This window comes from Eptatretus burgeri, chromosome 4, assembly GCF_056783735.1.
Source record: "Eptatretus burgeri isolate ZD-2024b chromosome 4, Ebu_testis_v1, whole genome shotgun sequence".
In the NCBI taxonomy this organism is placed as follows: domain Eukaryota; kingdom Metazoa; phylum Chordata; class Myxini; order Myxiniformes; family Myxinidae; genus Eptatretus; species Eptatretus burgeri.
In genome coordinates this window covers 72,985,161-73,008,681 of record NC_140964.1, presented here as the reverse complement: position 1 = coordinate 73,008,681, position 23,521 = coordinate 72,985,161, and the positions used below count along the sequence as shown (strand labels likewise).

The window sequence follows — 23,521 nt, the reverse complement described above, 5'->3', positions numbered from 1 at the left end:
GATAGAATCTTGCATTCCGCTAGTGTACTACCCAAACTGGAATAAAAATAGAAATTTTCCATTTAATCTCTGATTATAATTATAGTACGCAGTCCATCACTCAAGCTCACTCCGGCCACCCATTCCCTTCTTGATTCTTGACTGCCACCTCTTGGAGAATAACACCAAATCTGGTCCGACATTGCTTCAGTATTCCATCAGCTGTTGATTTTATTTTTAAATCCTTGTTTCATCTCTTCAACTTTCTCTTTTCGGAGTTGTTGAAGATCATCCAAATTTCTCGAAGCCTGTGTTCCACTTACTTTCTTCACCTTCGATGAAGTGTTCCGCACTGCTTAATTGGTATAACTTACCTGCAGACATTCAAATTCGCTGAAGATTTGATCGTTGTGGTTGTGATACCTGAAGGTATTTCCATTTCCTGAGGATGTGAGACTTTATTACTTTTTCTTACTACTCAATATGCAGTGTTGAGTAATCAGGAAATCGAAAAGTACATTTGTAAACCTGAAAATTGGTAGTTATGGTTTTTAAGAGAAGGACATTATAAGGATGGAAAACTTAGCAGGATTGAGGTATGGGTTCTTGCAGACACCACAATTGGAGCCTGCCAAGTCAATGGTGATCGAAGCAGCAAATTGTAAAGAAAAATGCAGCCGAAAGTGGAATAATCATTGAAAAGGTCCAATGGATTTTCCAGAAATGTGTGGATAAACAGGAATGGACCCAGAATATCACTTTATAAAACACCTGCAGAAACAGGGAGGATGGACGTTGACCATTGATATATACTGTGCCTTCAGAAAGTATTCACGACCCTCAACTTTTCTCACATTTTGTTGTCGCAGCCTGAATTTAAAATGGATTAAATTAAAAAAAAATTGTCACCAATCTGCAAAAAATACCCTATAACGACAAAGTGAAAACATGTTTTTAGAAATTTTTACAAATGAATATAAAATGAAAAGCTGAAATGTCTTTTTTTATACACATTGTCGAGGCTCATATGAGAGCGAACACATAGAAGGAACGCACAACAAGGGGGGCGCGAGACAAGAGGGGCAGGAGAGGGAAGGACAAAGCAGTGGGGAACAGAGACACTAGATCTGTGGAAGGGAGAGGGATGGGGTGGGGAACATGGGATAAACAAGATGGACATGCAGGGACTTTCAGGACCTTACACGACAGGGACTTTCAGGAAGGAAAGCAGGGAATTTGAAGGAGGTGGGTTTGGGGTGGATTAGCGGGGGTAGAAAAGATGATGGTTTTGGATGGGGGAAGATAAGAGATGGTGGTGAACAGCTGTTTTGAAGACCTGGAGGGAAGAGTGGGATTGAAGAGAGTGTGGGAGCTTGTTCCAAAGGTTGGGAAAAAGAGGAATGAAAGAGTGAAGGTGAGCAGTGATTCTTGAGTTTGGTCGTTTTACCAGAAGGGGGTTAATGGTGGACCTTGAGCACCCTGTGGAAATATTGGGGGGGGGGGGAGTCACAAACAGAAGGGGGTTAATGGTGGACTTTGAGCACCCTGTGGAAATATTGGGGGGGAGCGAGGCCAGAGAGGAGACTGTGGAAGACAGAAAGACCACCGACCTGCCTGCGGTGGGAGAGTGAGAGACCCAAAGACTCAGCCTGCATGACGGAGGATTCCCAGTCAGCGACTGGCTTTGGAGGCCAAATTTGAAGATGCGTTGCATATTTGGACGTTCAATTGAACCCCCAATTATTTTGAGGTCAAATGCATTTTATGGATTTTGTAAGTATCGTGCTCTGCATGACGTCTTCTTGTTTGTCTGTTTGTTTGTTTGTTTGTGTGCAGGATATCTCAAAGAGTTTTGAACGGATTCGGACGAAACTTGGTGGCCAGGTTGGGTGTGTCACAAGGACGAATTGATCCGATTTTGGTGAAGATCCGAATCCGGATCTGGATATGAGAATTATTTAATTTTTAAAGTGACTCCACCATTGAGAGACAAGGCCAAAAACGATGTCCTACTGGAGAGTTATAGCAAGATATTTAAAAAATGTATTGGTCCCGAAATGTTCTCGTGGATGAGGTATTACCGGGCGGAGGTACATGCGCTCCACCAGGTGCCCTTCTCCTTGGTGATGTGACATGTGAGTGGCGGCCTCAGCGGTTTTAACCATGTGTGACTTTTGTTTTTCGTAGTATTAGAGAGGATAAAGAAGAGCAGAACATTATAATATAAGAGGGAATGAAAGAATAAAGGAAGAGAGAAAAAAAGAAGAAGAAGAAGAAGAAGGACAAGTGGCGAGGGAAATATGGGGGGGGAAAGAAAGGCGGAGGGGAGGGTGAACGTGACAAAGCAGGGAGATGTGGGGCGTGGTGTGGACGTGAGAGTGGGGCGTGGCTATTCGACGTGGGGCGTGGCCTGGACATGAGAGGTGGGGCGTGGTGTGGACGTGAGAGTGGGGCGTGGCCTGGAAGTTAGAGGTGGGGCGTGGCCTGGACATGAGAGGTGGGGCGTGGTGTGGACGTGAGAGTGGGGCGTGGCCTGGAAGTTAGAGGTGGGGCGTGGCCTGGACGTGAGAGGTGGGGCGTGGCCTGGACGTGAGAGGTGGGGCGTGGCCTGGACGTGAGAGGTGGAGCGTGGCCTGGAAGTTAGAGGTGGGGCGTGGCTAGTCGACGTGGGGCGTGGCCTGGACATGAGAGGTGGGGCGTGGCCTGGACGTGAGAGGTGGGGCGTGGCCTGGACGTGAGAGGTGGAGCGTGGCCTGGAAGTTAGAGGTGGGGCGTGGCTAGTCGACGTGGGGCGTGGCCTGGACATGAGAGGTGGGGCGTGGCCTGGAAGTTAGAGGCGGGGCGTGGCCTGGACGTGAGAGGTGGGGCGTGGCCTGGAAGTTAGAGGTGGGGCGTGGCTATTCGACGTGGGGCGTGGCCTGGACATGAGAGGTGGGGCGTGGCCTGGACATGAGAGGTGGGGCGTGGCCTGGACGTGAGAGGTGGGGCGTGGCCTGGAAGTTAGAGGTGGGGCGTGGCTATTCGACGTGGGGCGTGGCCTGGACATGAGAGGTGGGGCGTGGTGTGGAAGTTGGAGGTGGGTGGGGCTTTCGCTCTCAAGCTGGTTGGGTGTTACTGACGTCAGCGTGAAGGTAAGGCTGCCTTTGGTGAAGTTACAAACGACGTGGTAACAGCGGAGGTGAAGAAAGCGAGAAACAGGAAGAGTGACAAAGAAAGAAGAAAAGTGGAAAGTTACGTGATACTTTGGTGAGAAATTTCCTTTTATATTTCGTACAAACGATCAGGTGAAGTCAAAAAAGGAAGTTTTATAAAAGGAAGAATGATGTATAATAGGGTAGATGCCGAAGGAAGAATGAAGTCGACAACAGTATAAGAGAAGAGCGAACCGAAGTGACCCCCAAAAGGAGGACTTGTTGAGAGAGAGAGAGAGAGAGAGAGAGAGAGAGAGAGAGAGAGAGAGAGAGAGAGAGAGAGAGAGAGAGAGAGAGAGAGAGAGAGAGAGAGAGAGAGAGAGAGAGAGAGAGAAAGAGAGAGAGAGAGAGAGACCCACAGACCCACAGACCCACAGACCCACAGACCCACAGACCCACAGACCCACAGACCCACAGACACGCACAGAGACCCACAGACACAGAGACCCACAGACTCAGAGACCCACAGACTCACACAGAGACCCACAGACTCACACAGAGACCCACAGACTCACACAGAGACCCACAGACTCACACAGAGACCCACAGACTCACACAGAGACCCACAGACTCACACAGAGACCCACAGACTCACACAGAGACCCACAGACACAGAGACCCACAGACACAGAGACCCACAGACACAGAGACCCACAGACACAGAGACCCACAGACACAGAGACCCACAGACACAGAGACCCACAGACACAGAGACCCACAGACACAGAGACCCACAGACACAGAGACCCACAGACACAGAGACCCACACAGACAGAGACAGAGACAGAGATCTCAATATCGTTAAAGAAACCTTGCGTTATGTCCGTTACTCATGAACTCACACGGGAATGCGAGTGAAGAGTCCATGAGAGGAGCGGAGCGGGGAAGACATGACGTGAGGTCGCAGGAAATGCGAACAGAAAGTAACGAAATGGTTTGGGGATCAAGGACGGACAAACATGGGTTCACTGAGATGAATTATGGACGGAAATTTGCAGGTATGAATGGGGATGAGTATGGTGGTGGTCATGAGGTGAACATTTTGGAGACCATAGGTGTTTACAAGACACCTTCAGATGATTCTGAGCAAGACTTGAAAGGTGCGGGGCTCAGGAATGGAGGTAAAACTGAGCAGAAGAGTGACGAGATCCTTGAGCAGAAGATTGACGAGATGCTTGAGCAGAAGAGTGACGAGATGCTTGAGCAGAAGAGTGACGAGATGCTTGAGCAGAAGAGTGACGAGATGCTTGAGCAGAAGATTGACGAGATGCTTGAGCAGAAGAGTGACGAGATGCTTGAGCAGAAGAGTGACGAGATGCTTGAGCAGAAGAGTGACGAGATGCTTGAGCAGAAGAGTGACGAGATGCTTGAGCAGAAGAGTGACGAGATGCTTGAGCAGAAGAGTGACGAGATGCTTGAGCAGAAGAGTGACGAGATGCTTGAGCAGAAGAGTGACGAGATGCTTGAGCAGAAGAGTGACGAGATGCTTGAGCAGAAGAGTGACGAGATGCTTGAGCAGAAGAGTGACGAGATGCTTGAGCAGAAGAGTGACGAGATGCTTGAGCAGAAGAGTGACGAGATGCTTGAGCAGAAGAGTGACGAGATGCTTGAGCAGAAGAGTGACGAGATGCTTGAGCAGAAGAGTGAGGACAATCGAGACATCTCGGTCACTATCTCTGCTACCAGCTTGGAGACAGGGTACAATTCGGCTGCGTCCACCAATGACCTGCATCAGAATGTTCCCACCATGTTGAACCTTCTACTGGAATCTCACATTAATGGACTTCATGATGGAGATCTTGATGCCAATTACGGGAATGATGACAGTGATACAAGCCAGGAAGTTGTTGATGATGATCCAGATGGACCAGAAGAGATTCCGGAGTTCACATTCAACACGTGCTGCGTGTGCTTCATCGTGGCCGTCAGCCTGCCTCTGCCGTGCTGCGGGCAGCACGTGTGTCCGGGATGCCTGAAACTGTACTGCGATAGCCAGGTGGGTGGAAACTTCAAATGACTTCACAGTTTGTAAGTAAATCATCGTCTTGATTTAACAGGTGGTCACTTGGAAGCACGATTTACCTCCTTCATTAGCTTTCCTAAAGCCAGCTCATAGCTGATGCCACACTTGATCTTTCTATCATCCATGCAAACCTGCATTGTACATTCACAGGAAACCTCATGAGCTGCTACTTTAAATGGGTCCTTTTTTTTTTTTCACCACCCCAGCAATAACAGCACTTTAGTTGAGCTGATCAAGTTACCAGCATAGCATTGCAAAAGGTAAATTGTCTCTATCATATTTCACAATGTGCCACATTTACCCCGCGCACAATGCTCACGTGTAGCCACCTGCCGACTTGATGGTTCTCCTATTGTTTGCTGGACTATTAAATTTACCCCACTGGTTTGTGTGGTGCACTGCCCAAGACGATTATGGGATTTTAGCATTCTGACCGACTTCTAGCTGACCTCTTTCTTCACACCACCTAAATGGACGTTGGATTAAAAGGTGAGTCGCCTTTCGTTGTCATACTTGTAATAGTTTGTATTGTTTCATTATGAGGGGGGAATTGTACATTGGGCTGTATAGGAAGATGCCTTAACATCCGCTTCAGTCTGAGTCGTTCACATGAGCTTTGATTGTGACCTCTGAGATTGTAGATATCAGGAATGTAAGTGGTAAAATATCCTGGTATTGCTGGGACATCCGATCGGTGTCTACTTGCAGTATGCTTTGCTAAGCCTCGTTTCAACCCCCAGCCTCCCTTCTCCACCCTCCCCTCCCCTTATGTTCTTCCAGGATCTCACACCTGGTTATCCTCCGCAATTCGAAACTGAACACTCATCTCCATGAATCCCTCTATCCTCTCGGACTACGTGTGTCTGTGGTCACATACCGATCCATCAAATCCCTCTGGTCCTTCGAGTGCTGCCCATCGTTACTACATACTCTCTCCTAAAAACAACCTCTGCTGTTTTCTACAATCGTTGACTCCTTCCTTCCTTCCCCTCCCTCCCCCCGATTCATATCTGCTTCTCATACAGTCGTGTGCAGTTTTTGTCTCCCCATGCCCCTTTGATCCTCTGTCGGTTTATGACCCTTCTGCCCATTGCCATTTTGCTCCTCTGTGAGCCAAGATTTCTGTACACCAAAATTCCTTAATGTGGATATCAGAATGATAATAATATAATAATATTTGATACATTGTATGAAATTTAAGCAGCAGGAGTTTCAGTCTTAAAAAAGGAGATGCATGCTGCAGAGATCTGTGGGAAAAAAAATGCTGGGACCCATTGAGGCTAATGGAATAGTGTAACGGTAGATTATAATTCCATTGCCATGAACTAAAGGTACTTCAACCTCCACAACCCCTTTCCACGGCCACGGCCCATTTCATTAGTGATCACGTGCTGTTAAGCAAGGAAATAATTGAAGTTGTGTATTGAAAAAAAGTCAGCCTTTAATGACAACCCAGTTTTGTGGGGAGATGTTGAGAGGTGGTTACCAAGGGTAACAGTAAGTACAGTACTTCCTCGGATTGTACTTGTACCAGTAGCTTGAGTACATAACACCTGAATGTTTCTGCAACTAATCATGGATCTTCAACTGCATTGCAAATGGTAGGTGTTTTCATATGAAGAAACTTTTTGACAGAAACAAACAAACGGTATTCTAAAAGGGTAACTGGAATGGCACTCGGTAGAGCAGATACCTCTGCCAGGCTGAATTGGTTAAAATTTTTATTTGAATCTGAATCCACCAAGGTTTGTCATAACCCGTCCATAACGCTTAGAGATATCGTGCTATCCTGTATGTCGTATTTGGCCATCTCTCACAATGGTGAAGAATCACTTAAAATTGTCTAGTAGCCAGATCTGGATCTTCACCAAAATCGAAAGATTTCGTCCTTCTCATACGCCCAACTACTCCACAAAGTTTCGGCCGAATCCGTCCATAGCTTATTGAGATATCCTGCTAACAGACAGACAGACAGACAGACAGACGTACAAACAAGCCGGTAGACGACATGGGCGGTCGCTATATAATTGCATACTAGTCCTACAGTTTTTGACGGATCTGGCTGAAATTTTTTGACAAAGAGGTTGATTATAGTGCGCATAAAAGCGCGGAAGCCGATTTTTGATTTTTTTGGGGATTTTTTTCAAAAATTTCAAAGTCCTGTTGCTAGGCAACGGTGGCGTCCATAGCAACGGTGCTCAAAAGCATAGAACTAGATCCTGGTATGAACCTACCAGTCAAGTTTCATCAAAATCGGTTGACTCCTCTGGCCTCCAGAGCTGTCCATTACATGCAAACAAACAGACAGAGATACAGACAGACGGAAAACCTGAGAATAAGGTTAGTCTAGCGCCCACCCAAAAACTTGAGAATAAGGTTAGTCGAGCGCCCACCCAAAAACCTGAGAATAAGGGTAGTCGAGCGCCACCTAACAAACGGGTGAAAACGTAACTTCCATCCACCGTTGATGGCATAGGTAATAAAGACAAGACCTTTGCCCTGAAGGTTCTCATTTGGTTCTTGTGCTCTGGAACTGTTGTAGTTAATTAAAGGTGGTGCAGTGTTTGCTGATTGTTATTAGATTTTACAGCTGGAGTAGCCATTTACATATGGAGGGAAAGTCAAATCATAGTAACAAGAGGGGTGAGGAAATGAGCGAAAACAACATGAGCGGAGGAAGAAGAAGAAATGATTGAAAGGAGGTGTGGAGAATAGGATGTGGATTCAGGGAATAGGAAGGGGGGAAAAAGGTGATCAATTAATCAGTAGAATGATATGTGGAATGTTTAATAACTAGTGCGGGCCCATAGGTGCGTGCCAGTTTGTGTAGCTTTGTTCCTTCGCTCTCAAACGACGACTGGATTGGGGCATTGTTTCAATTAGATCGGACCAACCGTATCATAAATAGCCGTAACTTGGGAAACACCTGGGAAACATACTCGGGTCCCCAGCGTCGATTGTGACGTCATATCAAACGAAGAAGAAGAATAATTGTGACGTCAATCGTGCAAAAAAAAAATAATAAAAAGAACAATTATGACATCATTCGTGATGTCAAAGCACCGTGTCCTGTCATTGGTTGGCAAATAAATGGCCGTAACTTGGGAACCACTTGTCCGATTAATATCAAACCTTGAAAAGGCACATCTACAGGTCCACAGCAATATTCCTGGCAAGTTTCAATTAGATCGGACCAGCGGTTGTCGAGAAACAGCGGTCGCAGACACACACACACACATACAGAGAGACAGACAAACAGATACACACACACAGAGATTGCTGGAATTATAGACAGATGTAAGTAACAAGAGAGAGAATTGTTTTGCATCCCCGACCTACATGTCCCTTACCGGTCCCAATGAATGCTCGGGAGATAAATAAAATTGTTTGCGTTTAACGCGTGCTCAAGCCGATACCGGAACCAAAACGAAAAAGAAACCCGATAACCCACCATGTTTGGGTCTTTTCGGCAAAATAAAAGGAAAAGCAATTTTAATTTACTGATATCTTTTATAGACGAGAAACCAATAAATACAACTCTGGTGACAAACCAGAGATAAATATTAGTTTGCTTTAACGCACACTTGAGCCGATACTGGAAGCAAAATGAAGAAGAAGAACCTCTCTAAAACACCGTGTTTCGTTTGTTTCTCGGCTTTGCCTTCTTCATATTAAAAACTAGAAGGGCACTCGGAGCGCATGCCTCCGCCCTGTAATACCTGATCCACGAGAACACATTGGACCCAATACATTTTTGAAATATCTTGCTATATACCGTTTTTGGCCCGATCACTCAATGGTGAAGAATCACTTAAAAAATTATATAATTCTCGAATCCGGATCCGGATCTTCACCAAAATCGAATCAGTTTGTTCTTGTCACACACCCAACATGTCCACCAAGTCCACAACTTTTTGAGATATCGTGCACACAAACAAACAAACAAACAGGCAGACAGAGAGAGAGGGGTGAAAACATAACTTTCTTCACCTTCGGTGGCGGAGGTAATAACCCGATGTACATACAGTACAGGAAGCAAAAACATGTATACGGCTCATGCGCATACATAATACATCGTGGTTATATACGTGGTATCATTCCAATTGCACTGGGCCATGGACTAACACCCAGGCTTAAGGCCTGAGGCCGACCAATCAGTGCTACTTCATGCAATGGCAGCGCATGATTTTATTTGGGTGGAGTCAGGGCATCTGAACACTGACCCATATATAATGTACAATCTTTTTTAATTCCAAAAAGGGCATAACTCTGAATTTCAGGGGGTTTCATCAATTTATCACAAACTTGTTCTGTAACTTATAATAAAGCCATGTGCCAAGTTTCAATTGAATATATGAAAGGGTATATGGGGGGAAAAAGTCTGAAAATCCACAGGTAGGACAGACAGGTAGGACAGAGGGAGGACAAAAAAAAAAGATGGATGGATGGAAAAACAGAGAGCAAACCTATAGTCCCCTCATGTGAAACCGGTATGGGACTAATAACTACCAAGTACCAATGAAAATTCCATGTCACATAAAATGTAACTTCAACAATATTGTGCAAAGAATAGTTACTTCATCAAATCAACTCCCACCCCCCCTCCAACCCCAAGCTCTCAGTTCCCCTCCTCTCCCACCAAGCCCAAGTCCTCAACCCTCTCTACCTCCTCTCCAAACCCAAAGACTTCAATTCCCTCCCCATCCCAAAATTTCAATCCCCTCCTCATGCCAAGTCCTCAACCCCCTTGCTAAAGCCTCAACCCCCCTCCCAAATCTGTCCTCCTCTCCCCATTTATTCCCATTCTTCAAAGCATGAGGGCATTCTTACATCATTAATCTCGCCCCAAAGGGGATGTGTGTGTGTGTGTGTGTGTGTGTGTGTGTGTGTGTGTGTGTGTGTGTGTGTGTGTGTGTGTGTGTGTGTGTGTGTGTGTGTGTGTGTGTGTGTGTGTGTGTGTGTGTGTGTGTGTGTCCGTCCAAATATATATATTTTCACTTTAAAATGTTTTTATCTGCAACTGCTTGTCCGATCGATGAAAAACTTTAAACATAGGAGGGACTCCCCCCATGGAGACAATTTTATTGCAAACTCTGATGTCGTTGGTCACACGGTATGGCAGCCATATTGGTTTAACGGAAAAAACAACTTTGGACATCGTTTTCTCTGAAATCTCTCAACGAAAGAAATTGAAATTTGGCATGTGTCATCAACTCCTCATGTGGTACGGCGAATGATAACGATGATGGCATTGGTGAAGTGGTATTCCAGCCATAATTGGTTGAATTGTAAAAAGCAGATGACCATTGATCAGAGAATAAAACTTGGAGGACAGTGTATAAGCTTCTTGCAGGGGATGAATTTTATCTCTCAACAAGAAATAATGAATACTTATCTTACCCAGGAGAAACTAATGAAGGAGAAAAAAAAGTTCATGAAATAAATAGCTCTTCAGGAAATGTTTAAGAGGGCAACAAAGCATTGTAAGCAAACTTTAAGTGCTCGTTCAACCTCTTCACAAAGCCTATGAGTCCTCCCAAACCCCTCATTCCTCTCCACATCCCTTATTTGTCTGACTCTCCCTCTATTTTGTCCTTTAAACCCTGATGTTGGTGTCCCCCCCGCCACACACACACACTCTTTCCTGTTCCTTTTGTTCTGCTGCATCCTGATCTGTTCAGTGCTTTAACTCCTCCATGAGCCTTGACTTCGTATAAAAACAAAAAAAGAAAAAAGTTTCATGTTCCAAAATTCGAATTTTTCCCACCCGCCCGGCGTGCGAACGACCGTGTCTAACCAATAGCGGTCGCTTCGCCCACCAAACGGACAATCCAGTCTCGGCTTTCCGGATCAACGCCGGAAACCAGCCACGGGTGTGATTTCAACCACACCACAACCTTGTCCGCACTCAACCCGCGCTACAGGGTCCGATCACCAAATCTTCGATTTACCTAATTATTCGCGCGGGTAGGTTACCGAGAGATTGTACCTCAATGGGACCGCTTGGAAACAAAGCCGCTTAAGCAGCTCGCTTCCTTTTGGGATAACCGAGCGGGTTATTATCTCGCAGTCCCGTTGGACCCGATCACTTTACCGGCTATTTAAAAACCAACTATATTCCGAGTGCAAGATGGAAGCTCACTTAAGGGAAGAGGACGCAACGAACAGGTTTACATTCAGACAAGGACATTTATTATAATAAAGCACGTATGCAATTAAACAAGGCAAAACACGTATGCAATTGTACAAGCAACAAAAGCACGACAAAAGAACTACGACCGTCTATACGAAATGCAATGCGAACATTTACAGCACACGGAGCACTTCACAATTTCCTACTTATTAGACGGGCCCACGGACACACGTACGCGCGCGCACACACACAAACACACACACACACACACACACACACACACACACACACACACACACACACACACACACACACACACCCAAGAAATGGTGGCAGAGGCCTTTAATAACGAGCTCCAGCTCGGAGGACAGGTGAGCTGAAACCCAGAGCCTATCTCGAACCTCTCCACCTCGTGTGGTCTTCAAGTTGTTTGGACCCGGGCTCCAGCAAGAGCAAGCTGAATCCAATCGCCGTGAGCCGCGATCCCGCCCAAGCTCCCATGAATCCTCCTGCGCTTCTCAACACGTGCTGGTGAGACGAGGTGCCGATCCTTCCCATCGATGCGTCCCCGAGGAACCACCTCCAAGAAGAGGTTGATGAGTCGCACCAAGCCGGGAACCAAAATGGAGAACAAAGAGCTCCACAAACCAAGAAGAAGAAGAAGCCACCATTCGCAGCTCGATCCGAGCAACCGGCTCAACTTCCTTCCAAAACAAAGCAGCTTGAAGCAAAAAGCTCTCCCGAGCCAAACAGAAGCCGAAGCTCACTGAACCACCAAAGCAAAAAGCCTCCTCCCGAGCCAGGCCACAGCCGAAGCTCACTGAGCCAGCCGAAGCAAAAAGCTTCCGAAGGCCTCAACCCTAACGCAAGCCTAGCAGGACCCGACGGTCTGCTGAATGACTCCCCTCAATTCCCTTCTCCAACTCTGCCCACGAACAAAAGAAAAGATCTCCTTTTATCCTTCTCCCGCCCTTCCCCCGCTCCCGGCGTGACTCATGACTCATGCCCTCATGCTTCATCCCCCGCTCAGTCACGGGTGGGAGGGAGTTGTTGACATCACGAGTCACGGGACGGCAGGGTTGTTCTTGCTCTTCGCGGAAGAGGGGGGGGGATGTCTCCATTGTTTGTTCCCTAACTATTAAATCGATCCGCAGCGTATCTAATCGATTTCTGAACATTTAAACAATGGAAGGTGAGCTATCTAGGGAACAAGCACTTATCGACATAGCTGACTAAAGGAACCTGTATGTTGTGTGCAATCAAATTCCAAATTCGTATCAATATATATATATATATATATATATATATATATATATATATATATATATATATATATATATATATATATATATATATATACATACACATACATAAATATATATGCCTGGTGTTGGCTTATTGGTTAGCGTGGTAGGCTTGGGATCCGAGGATCCTGAGTTCAAATCCCACTCTGCTGTCGAATTAATACCAGGTGGGGTTGACTCTGCCTGTCATCCTTCTGAGATCGGCAAAATGAGTGCCAGCTTGCTGGAAAACTGTGTCAGAGTGGTGACCGTCCAGGATTGTGTCCGATAGCAAAGGAGACTGCTTAGGCAGCATCAATGCTCTGCACAGAGTATGGTTCTGATGGATGGATATATATGTGTATGTATGTATGTATATATATATATATATATATATATATATATATATATATATATATATATATATATATACTTCTGTATTTGCAGCTCATAAAATGTGACATGTGAACACATTTGCAGCCCTGAGCTTCACTGACGTATTCTCAGTTTTTCGTGGGGTTATTCATGGTTTTTCTGACCTGCTTATACACTTGCGGCCCTATGCTTTGTGTATTTGCGGTTTTTCACGGGATTTTTGATTTCCCCTTGTGAATCACGAACCGCTGGGAACCTATCCCCCTTCTTCCCATTTAAACAATGCCCCGACATTCGCGGAATATTTCAGGAATGTATGCCCCGTGAATGTTGGGGTCCGACAGTGTGTGTGTGTGTGTGTGTGTGTGTGTGTGTGTGTGTGTGTGTGTGTGTGTGTGTGTGTGTGTGTGTGTGTGTGTGTGTGTGTGTGTGTGTGTGTGTGTGTGTGTGTGTGGGGTATTATATGCAGACACCTACACGAGTATACAAACTGTTCAACATTAAAGTTAAATAATGACCAAGCAACGTTTAGGTTACAATCTCGTGAGATTACATCATCGCGCAATATGCGAGGGAGCGACGGACACAGTGTGGCCACTCCTTGACTTTTTTCACAAGATCTTGGCTCTTCGTTGTTCACCTTGGCGTCTTGGTTTTCTATAGGTTTTCTTGGCGTATAGGTTTTCTATTGTCATCGCTTTTCTGAAACCTTGTGAATTCTTGGCTTTTTTCATTGGCTCACCTTGAAGTTTATGAAAATGAGGAGTGGTCACACTGGACGGACAGACCAAGAAGCATATTATTATATATAGACTTGCAAGTATCCGCGGAACATCCACGCAATGTAAAATGTGACTTCACGTTCCCCCTCCCCCTCATCAACCCTGAGTCATCAAGCCTCACACCCAAACTCAAGTTTTAACCTCTCTCCACCAACCCAAAGGTTTCAATCACCTCCCATTCCAAGCATTCAAACCCTCTCCCCAGTCCCCTCCTCACTATTAACCCCCACCCACCACAGCAACTCAATCTCCACCACCAAAGTCATTTCCCAATCCCTCCTCCCCCCCCCAAAAGTCTCAACCTCCCCCTCCCAACTCTGTGCCATGTTTGCTCTTCCTCCCCTTCAGAACCTCAACTCTCTGTCCTCCCTGGGCCAGTCTGTTTCTCTCTCTCTCTCTCTCTCTCTCTCTCTCTCTCTCTCTCTCTCTCTCTCTCTCTCTCTCTCTCTCTCTCTCTCTCTCTCTCTCTCTCTCTCTCGCTCGTTTCTCTCTTTCTCTCTTTCTATCTTTCTCTCATTATGCTCCTGTGCCTGCTACACAGATGGACCTTGCTCGCTGGAAAATGAGATGTCCAGTACCAGAATGTGACAAGCGCATCAAGGACACCACCCTTGAGGCAATACTCACTTCGGAGCAGCTGGGACGACTCCAGGAAGTATGGAAACTTCGTCGCACGTCCACCACTTCTCGACCCTGCCCTCATTGTGGACACCGTACATCACCACCTAATCAAAAAAACTCAGCCAAAAGGGGTGCCAAAAAGCACAAGGTGTGTTTGTATAAGGTGGCATCTATTTTGGGGGGTGTTGTCTGACCTGTTTCTTGTTTGCTGTAGTGTATTTAATGGTGGCAGTATGTCCATGCTTTGCATGTTAGACTGACAGTCCTGAGTTCAAATCCATGTATGAATGTATTTCAAGTAAACAATGAAACAAAACAAATTAGTGGAAAGGTGAATATAAGGTGGAACACTCTGAACCATGTTTTTTTTTTGTCGGAGATCTTTATAAGGATTTTGAGATTTAAGGGAAGGAGGGATTTGGAATGGGGGGAGGGGGGGACAGTAATCTATTTAATCTCTGCAATTGAATTACTGAACTTTACAAGAAAGCTTATATTATTTCAATTGAATGATATATTCTTTTCAATGTGGAACACAAATCATCTTGCTTGTACTTCCAAACCCCCTCAGTTTAGCCAGACTGTACTTTGGCTGAGACGGTGTATAATTTTCCCAATCAAAGTTGCTGCTTGCACTCTAAGGGTGTGGGGTACATCGATATTCAGACAAAATGGCAGCACTCAGCAATGCAACACCTGAGCTAACTTCTTCCAAATAAAAAAGTAGCGGGTAACCCTTCCCATGTCCTTTTTCTCAAGATTGTGCGGGGTAAGGTGTTCTAGGAATCTCGAGTTAGTCTGTTGGTCTGCCTGTGGTGTGTGTCTGTCTGAGTTGGCCCTAACCTTTTTAGCTCTCCTGTTCGAAGAACAGAGAGCTATAGCGATACCCCCGGCCTGAGCGTGAGCGTCAGCGTGAGCGTGAAAATGTTAAAGTTTTTGGTGCAAGTTATTTAGAAGCTCGCCATTCATTTAATATGTGTACTAGGATGCTGATATTTGGCATGGAGGTTCCTTTGGGGTATAGTATTGATGTTGTGAAGTTGAAATTAAAAAATAATTTCAAATGTTTAAAATTTTTGACCTGTTTTGAACTTAACTTTTTTGTAGCACATCAACGTGAAAGTTTTTGGTGCAAGTTATTTAGAAGCTTGCCATTCATTCATATGTGTACTAGGATGCTGATATTTGGCATGGAGGTTCCTTTGGGGTATACTATTGGTGTAGTGAAGTTGAAATTAACAAATGATTTAAAAAATTTTTTACATTTCAACCTAAGATGGTGTCAAAGCCACCCAATGCTCGCCTGTTTATACTAGTTTCCTTTCTAATGTTTTTTTTTATCTACCACACTATTTTTTACTGATTGCAATATACAAATACATATATTGCTTTAAAATTATTTGGATCAGACTTCACTGCAATGCTTTATAAAAAATATAATTAGACGAGTCTTTTAAAAACGATAAATGTATAAACAGGCGAGCATTGGGTGGCTTTGACACCAACTCTCTGGTTACTATTTGTTTTTGTTTTTTTTGTCATCAAATTTTGAAGAAACTCTTATTGCAAGAATATGGAGAACACTAACTAATAATTTGGTCAAAATGTCGAAGGGCAAAGTCACAGTGAATATAAATAGGCTTTATCAGCCCATCCGACACTGCACAGCATGAGACAGCTGAATTTCTTTTTCATCGCTTCCATGTTTCTTTATTTATAAACCATTGAACTTCAGTGTGTCTGTCCAGGCCATAACGTTTTTACCATTTGTGCTCTTGTAATGAAATTTCAACTAACCTTTATTATGAGAATATGGAGAAGAATAACTAATACAATGTGCATTTTTAACTCACCTTGACTTTAGTGAGGTGAGCTTATGCGATCGAGCATTGTCCGTAGGTGATTAAGTGATTGAGTGAGTGTCCGTAAACACCAATCATTATCTTATCGCTTGAACCAAACACACGATTTGGATTTTGATGAAACTTGGCCACAAGCTTCATATCTGATGCCTAACGAAGTTGCATTGACCGCATCAAAATCTGCACTCATTGTGGGGGTTTACAGGGGTTTTTGTTGACCCCCCCAAAAGAGGTATTTGCTCTGCTCCGAAACTACGCGCACAATTTTTATGAAACTTGACTACAACCTTCATCACACATGTTGTACCAAAGTTTATCGACCGCTTCAAAATCTGCGCTCATTGAGGGGGTTTACGGGGTGTGGGGGGGGGAGGTTTGACCACCCTAAATAGGTATTTTCTCTCTTCGATGAAACTACATGCACAATTTCGATGAAACTTGACCACAACATTAATCACCATCATGTCCCAAAGTGTATTGACTGCATCAAAAGCTGTGCTTATCAAGGAGGTCTACGGAGTGGGGGGGTGGGGGGAGGAGGTTGATCCTCCAAAATAGGTATTTGCTCTCTTCTCGGAACCTACACAAACAATTTCGATGAAACTTGACCACATCCTTCATCACCTGTGATGTGCCTAAGTTTGTTCACAGCATCAAAAAATTCAGGGTCTAAGGAGGTCTGCACGGGGTTTGAGTGACTGTTTGTCCTGATACAGGTGAACTTCAGGACAGGCGGTCCTACTGTTTTTTTTTTTTTTAAGCTGTGCCGTCAAGTTTGATTTGAATACAAAGCTGATGTGGATGGGCTCTGCATTATTGGAGATGCTTTCTCGTTTTATATTAATCAGTGCTATTTCAGGCTTGCTGCTGTAATATCCAGTGGAAGGGACTGACTGTTGGACTGCACCTGGTTGCCCTCTGTTTCTGAAGGTGTTTCATTAGAGTATTATTATTACAGCACAGATTATTATCTTTGTTATCCAAAGCTTTGTTATCCGGCACCTGCCGTACTTGAGAGGTGCCAGTTAATCAGGAGTTACATGGAGAACGGTGATTTATTTATGATTATTATTGTTATCTTGCCAAAACGAAGTTTTTGTAAGATATGTTAGTCAGCTTGTATGTTTTTTTTTTGTTTGTTTTTGTTTTTGTTTGTCTGTAATCACGTATAAAAAATTCTGCAGAGCACAGTTATCATTGGAAATTTTTGTAACTTCGCATACCAGAGGCCTATAAAGGCCCTTTTCAGCGCACAAAATTTTGAAGGTCAAGGTCAAAGGTCAAGGTCACTTTGTCGCAAATCAGGGGAGTCGGTGAAACCCTTATTGTTTGAGTAATTTTAATCTAATCGTCTCCAAACTTTATGGGAATGTAGTATATGGTCTGGCGCTCAGCTGGTTAATTTTTGGTGGCGATTGGCCTTGACCTTCATGGTTAGCGCCTGAGTTCAAACATATTTGACCCCAAGGTCAAATTTTCAAGTTTTAGGAACCATATCGTATAGTACCTCAAATTGAACACCTCGATGAGTGCTTTCTAGATATGTCAAGCTTGAGACATTATGACATCATTTGGTGACGTTATGAGGCAAACACATATTTTTCATGGTTACTCTGTAGAACGATTCTCATCGGAATCTCTCGTAGGCAGATATTCCTCAAGGAGTCGCTCCTGGTGGATAGCAGCTTTGTTCACCTCAGTGTGACCTTAAAGAAGTCACATGTGGTCACCTTTTGGCAAGATACGGGTCACCCTGCGGGTGACATTGATTTATTATTATTATTATTATTATTATTATTATTATTATTACTATTATTTTAAATAGTCTAAGGCTCATAGCAGAGCGCACACACACACACACACACACACACACACACACACACACACACACACACACACACACACACACACACACACACACACACACACACACACACACACACGGACGGACAGATTAATACAAGGGAAGGTATTACAGTAAAAACGTTAGAGTAGATGGGTACTTACCCACCAAGTGTTGGTTTACACTGCATTGAAGGAAATTCATGCTGCACTTCCATGGGGTCTTGTTGCACTTTCTTGGGATATTTAAATAAATCCCAGATATCTGTTTGCTTTGCTGACTCCTGCCTCTTTTTGCATAAAAGTGGAGTGTAAAATGTGCAACCGCATAACTTCCTGTGCTGAATCGCAAGGCTGCCCCTCTGCGAATCGGATTATAGTATCAAATGCTGAAGCGGTATTAGCCCATCTTATTTTCATCCCTCTTCACAATTCTCATCATTTTCTGATTCTTTGTCACTTTTGGTTTCTGTGGGTGAAGTACACCATGAGTTTGGAATCACTTAAAATATGTGTCACCTCAACTTGCTTGTCCACTTCAACGCAATCTTGTATGTCATCATCACTTCGCTTTCGCAGTGGGTTTGTGGAGGGGGCATTCTTTACCACGGTCATAATGTCTGCTGTGGTATTGTTTTTTTTTCTACGTCGCGCATTAAACCCCTCAACATCATCTTCACCAGAAGAGCCTTCGGTGAACATTACGGTGGGCCACAGCTTCCTCCAGGCTCTCATTAAAGCTTCACTTTTAACAGAATCGCACGCACAGGCAATATTATAAACTGTCTTTGATATCGTAATTTGACTGGAAATTTTGAATACGGCTTCTTCATGATTTATGAGTTTCCTTAGGAAATGCTTCCGGCAAGTGCAGAGGTAGGCAAACACCGCCAGAAAAGGCCTGTCTCGTCCGTGTTGTACATTTGATCTGGTGACGATTCATGTTCTTCTGCTAATTTATGGAAGAACTTGCAGTATTTTTCTGCTGCTTCACGATCCGCCGATTTCTCCTTACTCGATACATCCAGTCGTCTTATTCCTTGTCGGAGTTTGAAGCAGGACAGCCAGCCATCGGAGAAGGCACAGGGTTCAGTTGGAGCCATTTCAGTATAAAAATGTTTGGCCTTTTCGATTGGCAGTGGGCCAGAGACGGCAATAACTTCGGAACATTTTAGTGAAAACCATTTGTACAGCACACTATCGAACTGCTCCAGTTTAGGTTGACTAGTGCGGGCCCGTAGGGGCATGCTCGTAGGTGCGTGCCAGTATGTGCAGCTTCGTGCCTGCAGTATCAGGTCCCCAGCATCAATTGTGACGTCATATCAAACGAAGAAGAAGAATTGTGACGCCCCCTCTCTCTCGCCCCCCTCTCTCACCCCCCCTCTCTCCTCCCCCTCTCTCCCTCCTCCTCTCTCCCCCTCCTCTGTCCCCCCTCCTCTCTTGCCCCTCCTCTCTTGCCCCCTCTCTCCCTCCCCTCTCTTGCTCCCCTCTCTCCCCCTCTCTCGCCCTTCTCTCCCCCCCTCTCTCCCTTCTCCCCTCTCCCCCCTCCTCTCTCGCCCCTCTCTCTGTAAATGTATTCACAAATGTTTACCAAGCACAACAATTAATTCCAACCTTGGGAAAAACAGCTTTCAAACCCTTGGGAAACAGCTGTTTCCCTTGGGAAAATTCAAACCTTGGGATTAATTAATAATTTGAATAATAATCAAACCTTGGGAGTAAATAATTAAATAAATTAATGATTAAATAATAATCAAACCTTGGGATTAATTAATTAATTCAAACCTTGGTAAAGAACAGCTTTCAAACCTTGGGAAACACTTGGGAAACAGCTGAAATGGATGAGGAAGAACGATATCAAACTTTGAAAAGGCACATAATCAGGTCCCCAGTGTCGATTGTGACATCATACCAAACGAAGAAGAAAAAGAATTGTGACATCAATCGTGCAAAAAAAATAATAATAACAACAATTAAACAAACATTAATTGTGATGTCATAGCACCGTGTCCTGTCATTGATTGACAGATAAATGGCCGTAACTTGGGAACACTTGTCCGATTGATATCAAACCTCGAAAAGACACATCCGCGGGGCCCCGGAAATATTCCTGGCAAGATTCAATCCGATCGGACCGGTGATCGTCCGGTTATTAATAATTTGGGAAAAAATTGGCATGATAAGGTGAGAAGATGGAATGACACCTTCAGCTGCCATATATACACCTTTTCAACACTGAAAAAGCAGTAAAATGGCCGTAACTTGTGAACCGCTCATCCGATCGATATCAAACCTCGAAAAGGCACATCCGCGGGTCCCCGGCAATATTCCTGGCATGTTTCAATGAGATCGGACCGGCGGTCGTCGAGAAACGGCGGTCGCAGACAGACAGACAGACAGACAGACAGACACACAGAGATTACTGGAATTATAGATAGATGTGGAATATTCCGCTTCTCCACCGACTTGCACGTCTCTGAATTTGCGGAGAATTACATTAACTTTTCTTTTTGTGCTTTGATGTCGTAGATGGAAGAGGAGCCCATGTTGCACTCGTTCATCAGCACGTTGCTATCCCCCTCCTCCTCAGTCTCTTTTTCAAATTTCGATCTTCTCATGCAAAGTCAAAACCATCCTCTTCCGTTTTTCAACTTTTCTTGTAGAAGATTGTCAATGCTATCATGGGTGGATGACATGATATTTCATGAAGCGACAATAAAAACGGAGCGCAATCACGAGCCTCGATTTTTGTATATACAGTACTGTAAATTAAGGTGATTCTCTATCCACGAAATGACATCCATTTTTTTCTATATCTTATAGTTTCCAAATGGTAACGCTCTCAACTTGGGTGTCTGAGGGCTATTGAGCATTCCCCCTGAAAATTCAAGTACACTAGCTCCAAGACGGTTGAACCGAATCGAATGAATCTTTAAATGCTTATAGACCATAATGAGTACTACAATTTTGCTCATTTGCATAATGACCTATATTGAGTAGGTCAGGGGTCAAAGATCAATAAGTGCATTTTTCAGGCAAAATGACCATTCAAATCCCCTTGCTCCTACACGGGTTAACCGATATGAATGAAAATTCATAGGTACAGAGTACTCAATAGGTACTACAACTTTTCTTCAAGACAAATTGACCTATCTCGGCTAAGTCAGGGGTCAAAGGTCAATGCATTGTTTGGGCAAAATGATCATTCAAAGCCCCCTTGCTCATGCACAGGTTAATCGATTTGATTGCAATTTCGTAAATACTTAGTACTAGGTTAACTCAGATCAGGAGTCAAAGGTCATCGGATGCTTGGCGACCCATGGCCTCCTACCGGCTTGTTTCTTTGTCTGTCTGTCTTTCTTTGTTTATCCATATACAACTTTCCTGTTTTTTCTCTGCATTCTCTTGTTGGATTGAGACAAAATTTTCACCATTGGTGCAACTACTCATGTAGAATGTTTTAATGATAATTGTGATGTCATAGGTCCTGTGGTGTGGCAGCGATGTTGGGAAAAACGGAAAACATTTGGACCTCTATATCTCTGAAACTACACCAAGGAAAAAATTGAAACTTCGAATGTAGCAATTACTCCTCATGGGGAATGAGTGTGATTTTATTTATTTCATGACCTCATAGGTGCCTCTGTTATGACGTCATGATTGCATATGTAGAACGCTACATCCGATCAGTATGAAAAATTTGGAGGGTCATCTTGGGATAAAATGGTCCACAATTTTTTTTGATGACATCAATCGTCACGTGATTCGGCAGCCATATTGTTTTTTTTTTTTTTTTTTTAAAACCTTCAAAAATCTTCTCTGAAATGGCTGAACAGATTGAGGCAAAACTTTACAAGTATGACCGCCTATCCATGAGGAACAAAAAGTTCACACATATGATGTCATCGGTCACATGGTTTGGCAGCCATATTGGATTTACCCTAAGCATGTAAAAAATATTCTCCAGAACAGCTGGACAGATCGAGGGGAAACTTCACTTAAATGTTCCCCAAGGCATGTGTGTACATGGTTGTGAAGGAATAATTGATAAGTTACATGGTTTGGCAGCCATATTGGATTTAAGAAAATATTAAATAATGTGTTCTCTGGAACCGCTTAATCATTTGATGTGAAATTTCACAATTTTGACCCAACAATGATGGGGAACACATGTTTTAAATTTCAACTTGATCAGACGCATGGCCTGGCATCCAGAATTATTTAATTTTTTGATGTTTGGTTTTTTGGGGTTTTTTTTTTTAAATAAGGCTCACTTGGCTGTGCCTGGATGGGTTTGAGAGTAGTGAAGTAGCAGCTGAAATTTTAATCCTATCCAGGTTCCTCCTGATGACTTCATCTTTGCTTTTTGCTTTATCGGGTTCCTTCTGATTACTCTAATGCAGGACTGTATCTATTTGGCCTTCCATTTGAGTTGAATTTAATATACTTTAATCCCATTCTAAATTCAATTGAGTAATTATATTTTTTAAAAAAAACGTCATTGGTCAGGTATCTGATCAAAAAGGGTCTTGTTGGTACCCAGTCATCACTTGCAACAGTTATAAAGTGGCAGTTTTAATTTTGTCTCTTATAAATAACGTAAAACACCAGTACACAAACGCCACACAATATACACCACACAAAACTACACAAACACCACACAAAACAAGTCCTGGCGAGGGTCTGCAATCTCTGATTGCTCTTTTACTTGTTTCCTATTGTACATAAGTTCAGTTTTTAGTGCCTCACCTCCCCCATTTGTTTTCCTCTTGGTGCAAGACTTGCCCGGGTTCTGTTATCTTGTCTATCCCCATGTCGTATTTCATGACAATAAACCTTTTTATTATAAATTTATTATTATGTCGAATTACAATATGTAGGTGATGGACATCTTGTACAAACAAACAAACAGGCAGACAGACCGGACCAACAAATGTATATTTGTGAATCTTCGAGACATCTTCCCACCTTTTGCTTCCGATGCATTGCGCTGCCAAGTTTGGCCTTGGATTGGAGCAATCCTTGGGGTTTTGTGAATGGAAAAGAAGAGTTACTTGAACGCAGTGTGAATTTGGTAAGCTCAGGAGTAGCAAAAGCTACTCAGGAGTCTTTTAAAAAGACAAGCTCAGGAGTAACAAAAGTAAATTAAAAAAATAAAAGAAAAAAAAGGCATGACGGGTGACATTATTCAGATCCGTTGATGCGACAATATGTTGAGAACACTTTAGTTGAGTATGAATAATGACACTCATCATCAAGTGTGGCATTGTTCTGCCTGCTATGCCTGGTGTTGGCTTAATGGTTAGGGTGGTGGGCTCGGGATCCTAGGGTCCTGAGTTCAAATCCTGCCAACTATTGAATTAATGTCAGGTGGGGTTGACTCAGCCTGTCATCCTTCTGAGGTCGGCAAAATGAGTACCGGCTTGCTGG

The 23,521-nt window shown here is 43.9% G+C and overlaps 1 protein-coding gene across 3 annotated transcripts in view; it reads left to right on the top strand.

The window, feature by feature from the left end:
- The first annotated feature begins 3,762 nt into the window (after positions 1–3,762).
- Positions 3,763–23,521, top strand: part of LOC147028335 (uncharacterized) — a 56,494-nt gene continuing 36,735 nt past the window's right edge. For all 3 annotated transcript variants that reach the window (XM_085878642.1, XM_085878641.1, XM_085878640.1), the window contains exons 1-2: positions 3,763–5,166; positions 14,308–14,535. In XM_085878642.1, the coding sequence (XP_085734768.1) occupies positions 4,003–5,166; positions 14,308–14,535 (1,392 nt within the window). In that variant the 5' untranslated portion in view covers positions 3,763–4,002. The remainder of the gene's footprint in view (positions 5,167–14,307; positions 14,536–23,521) is intronic.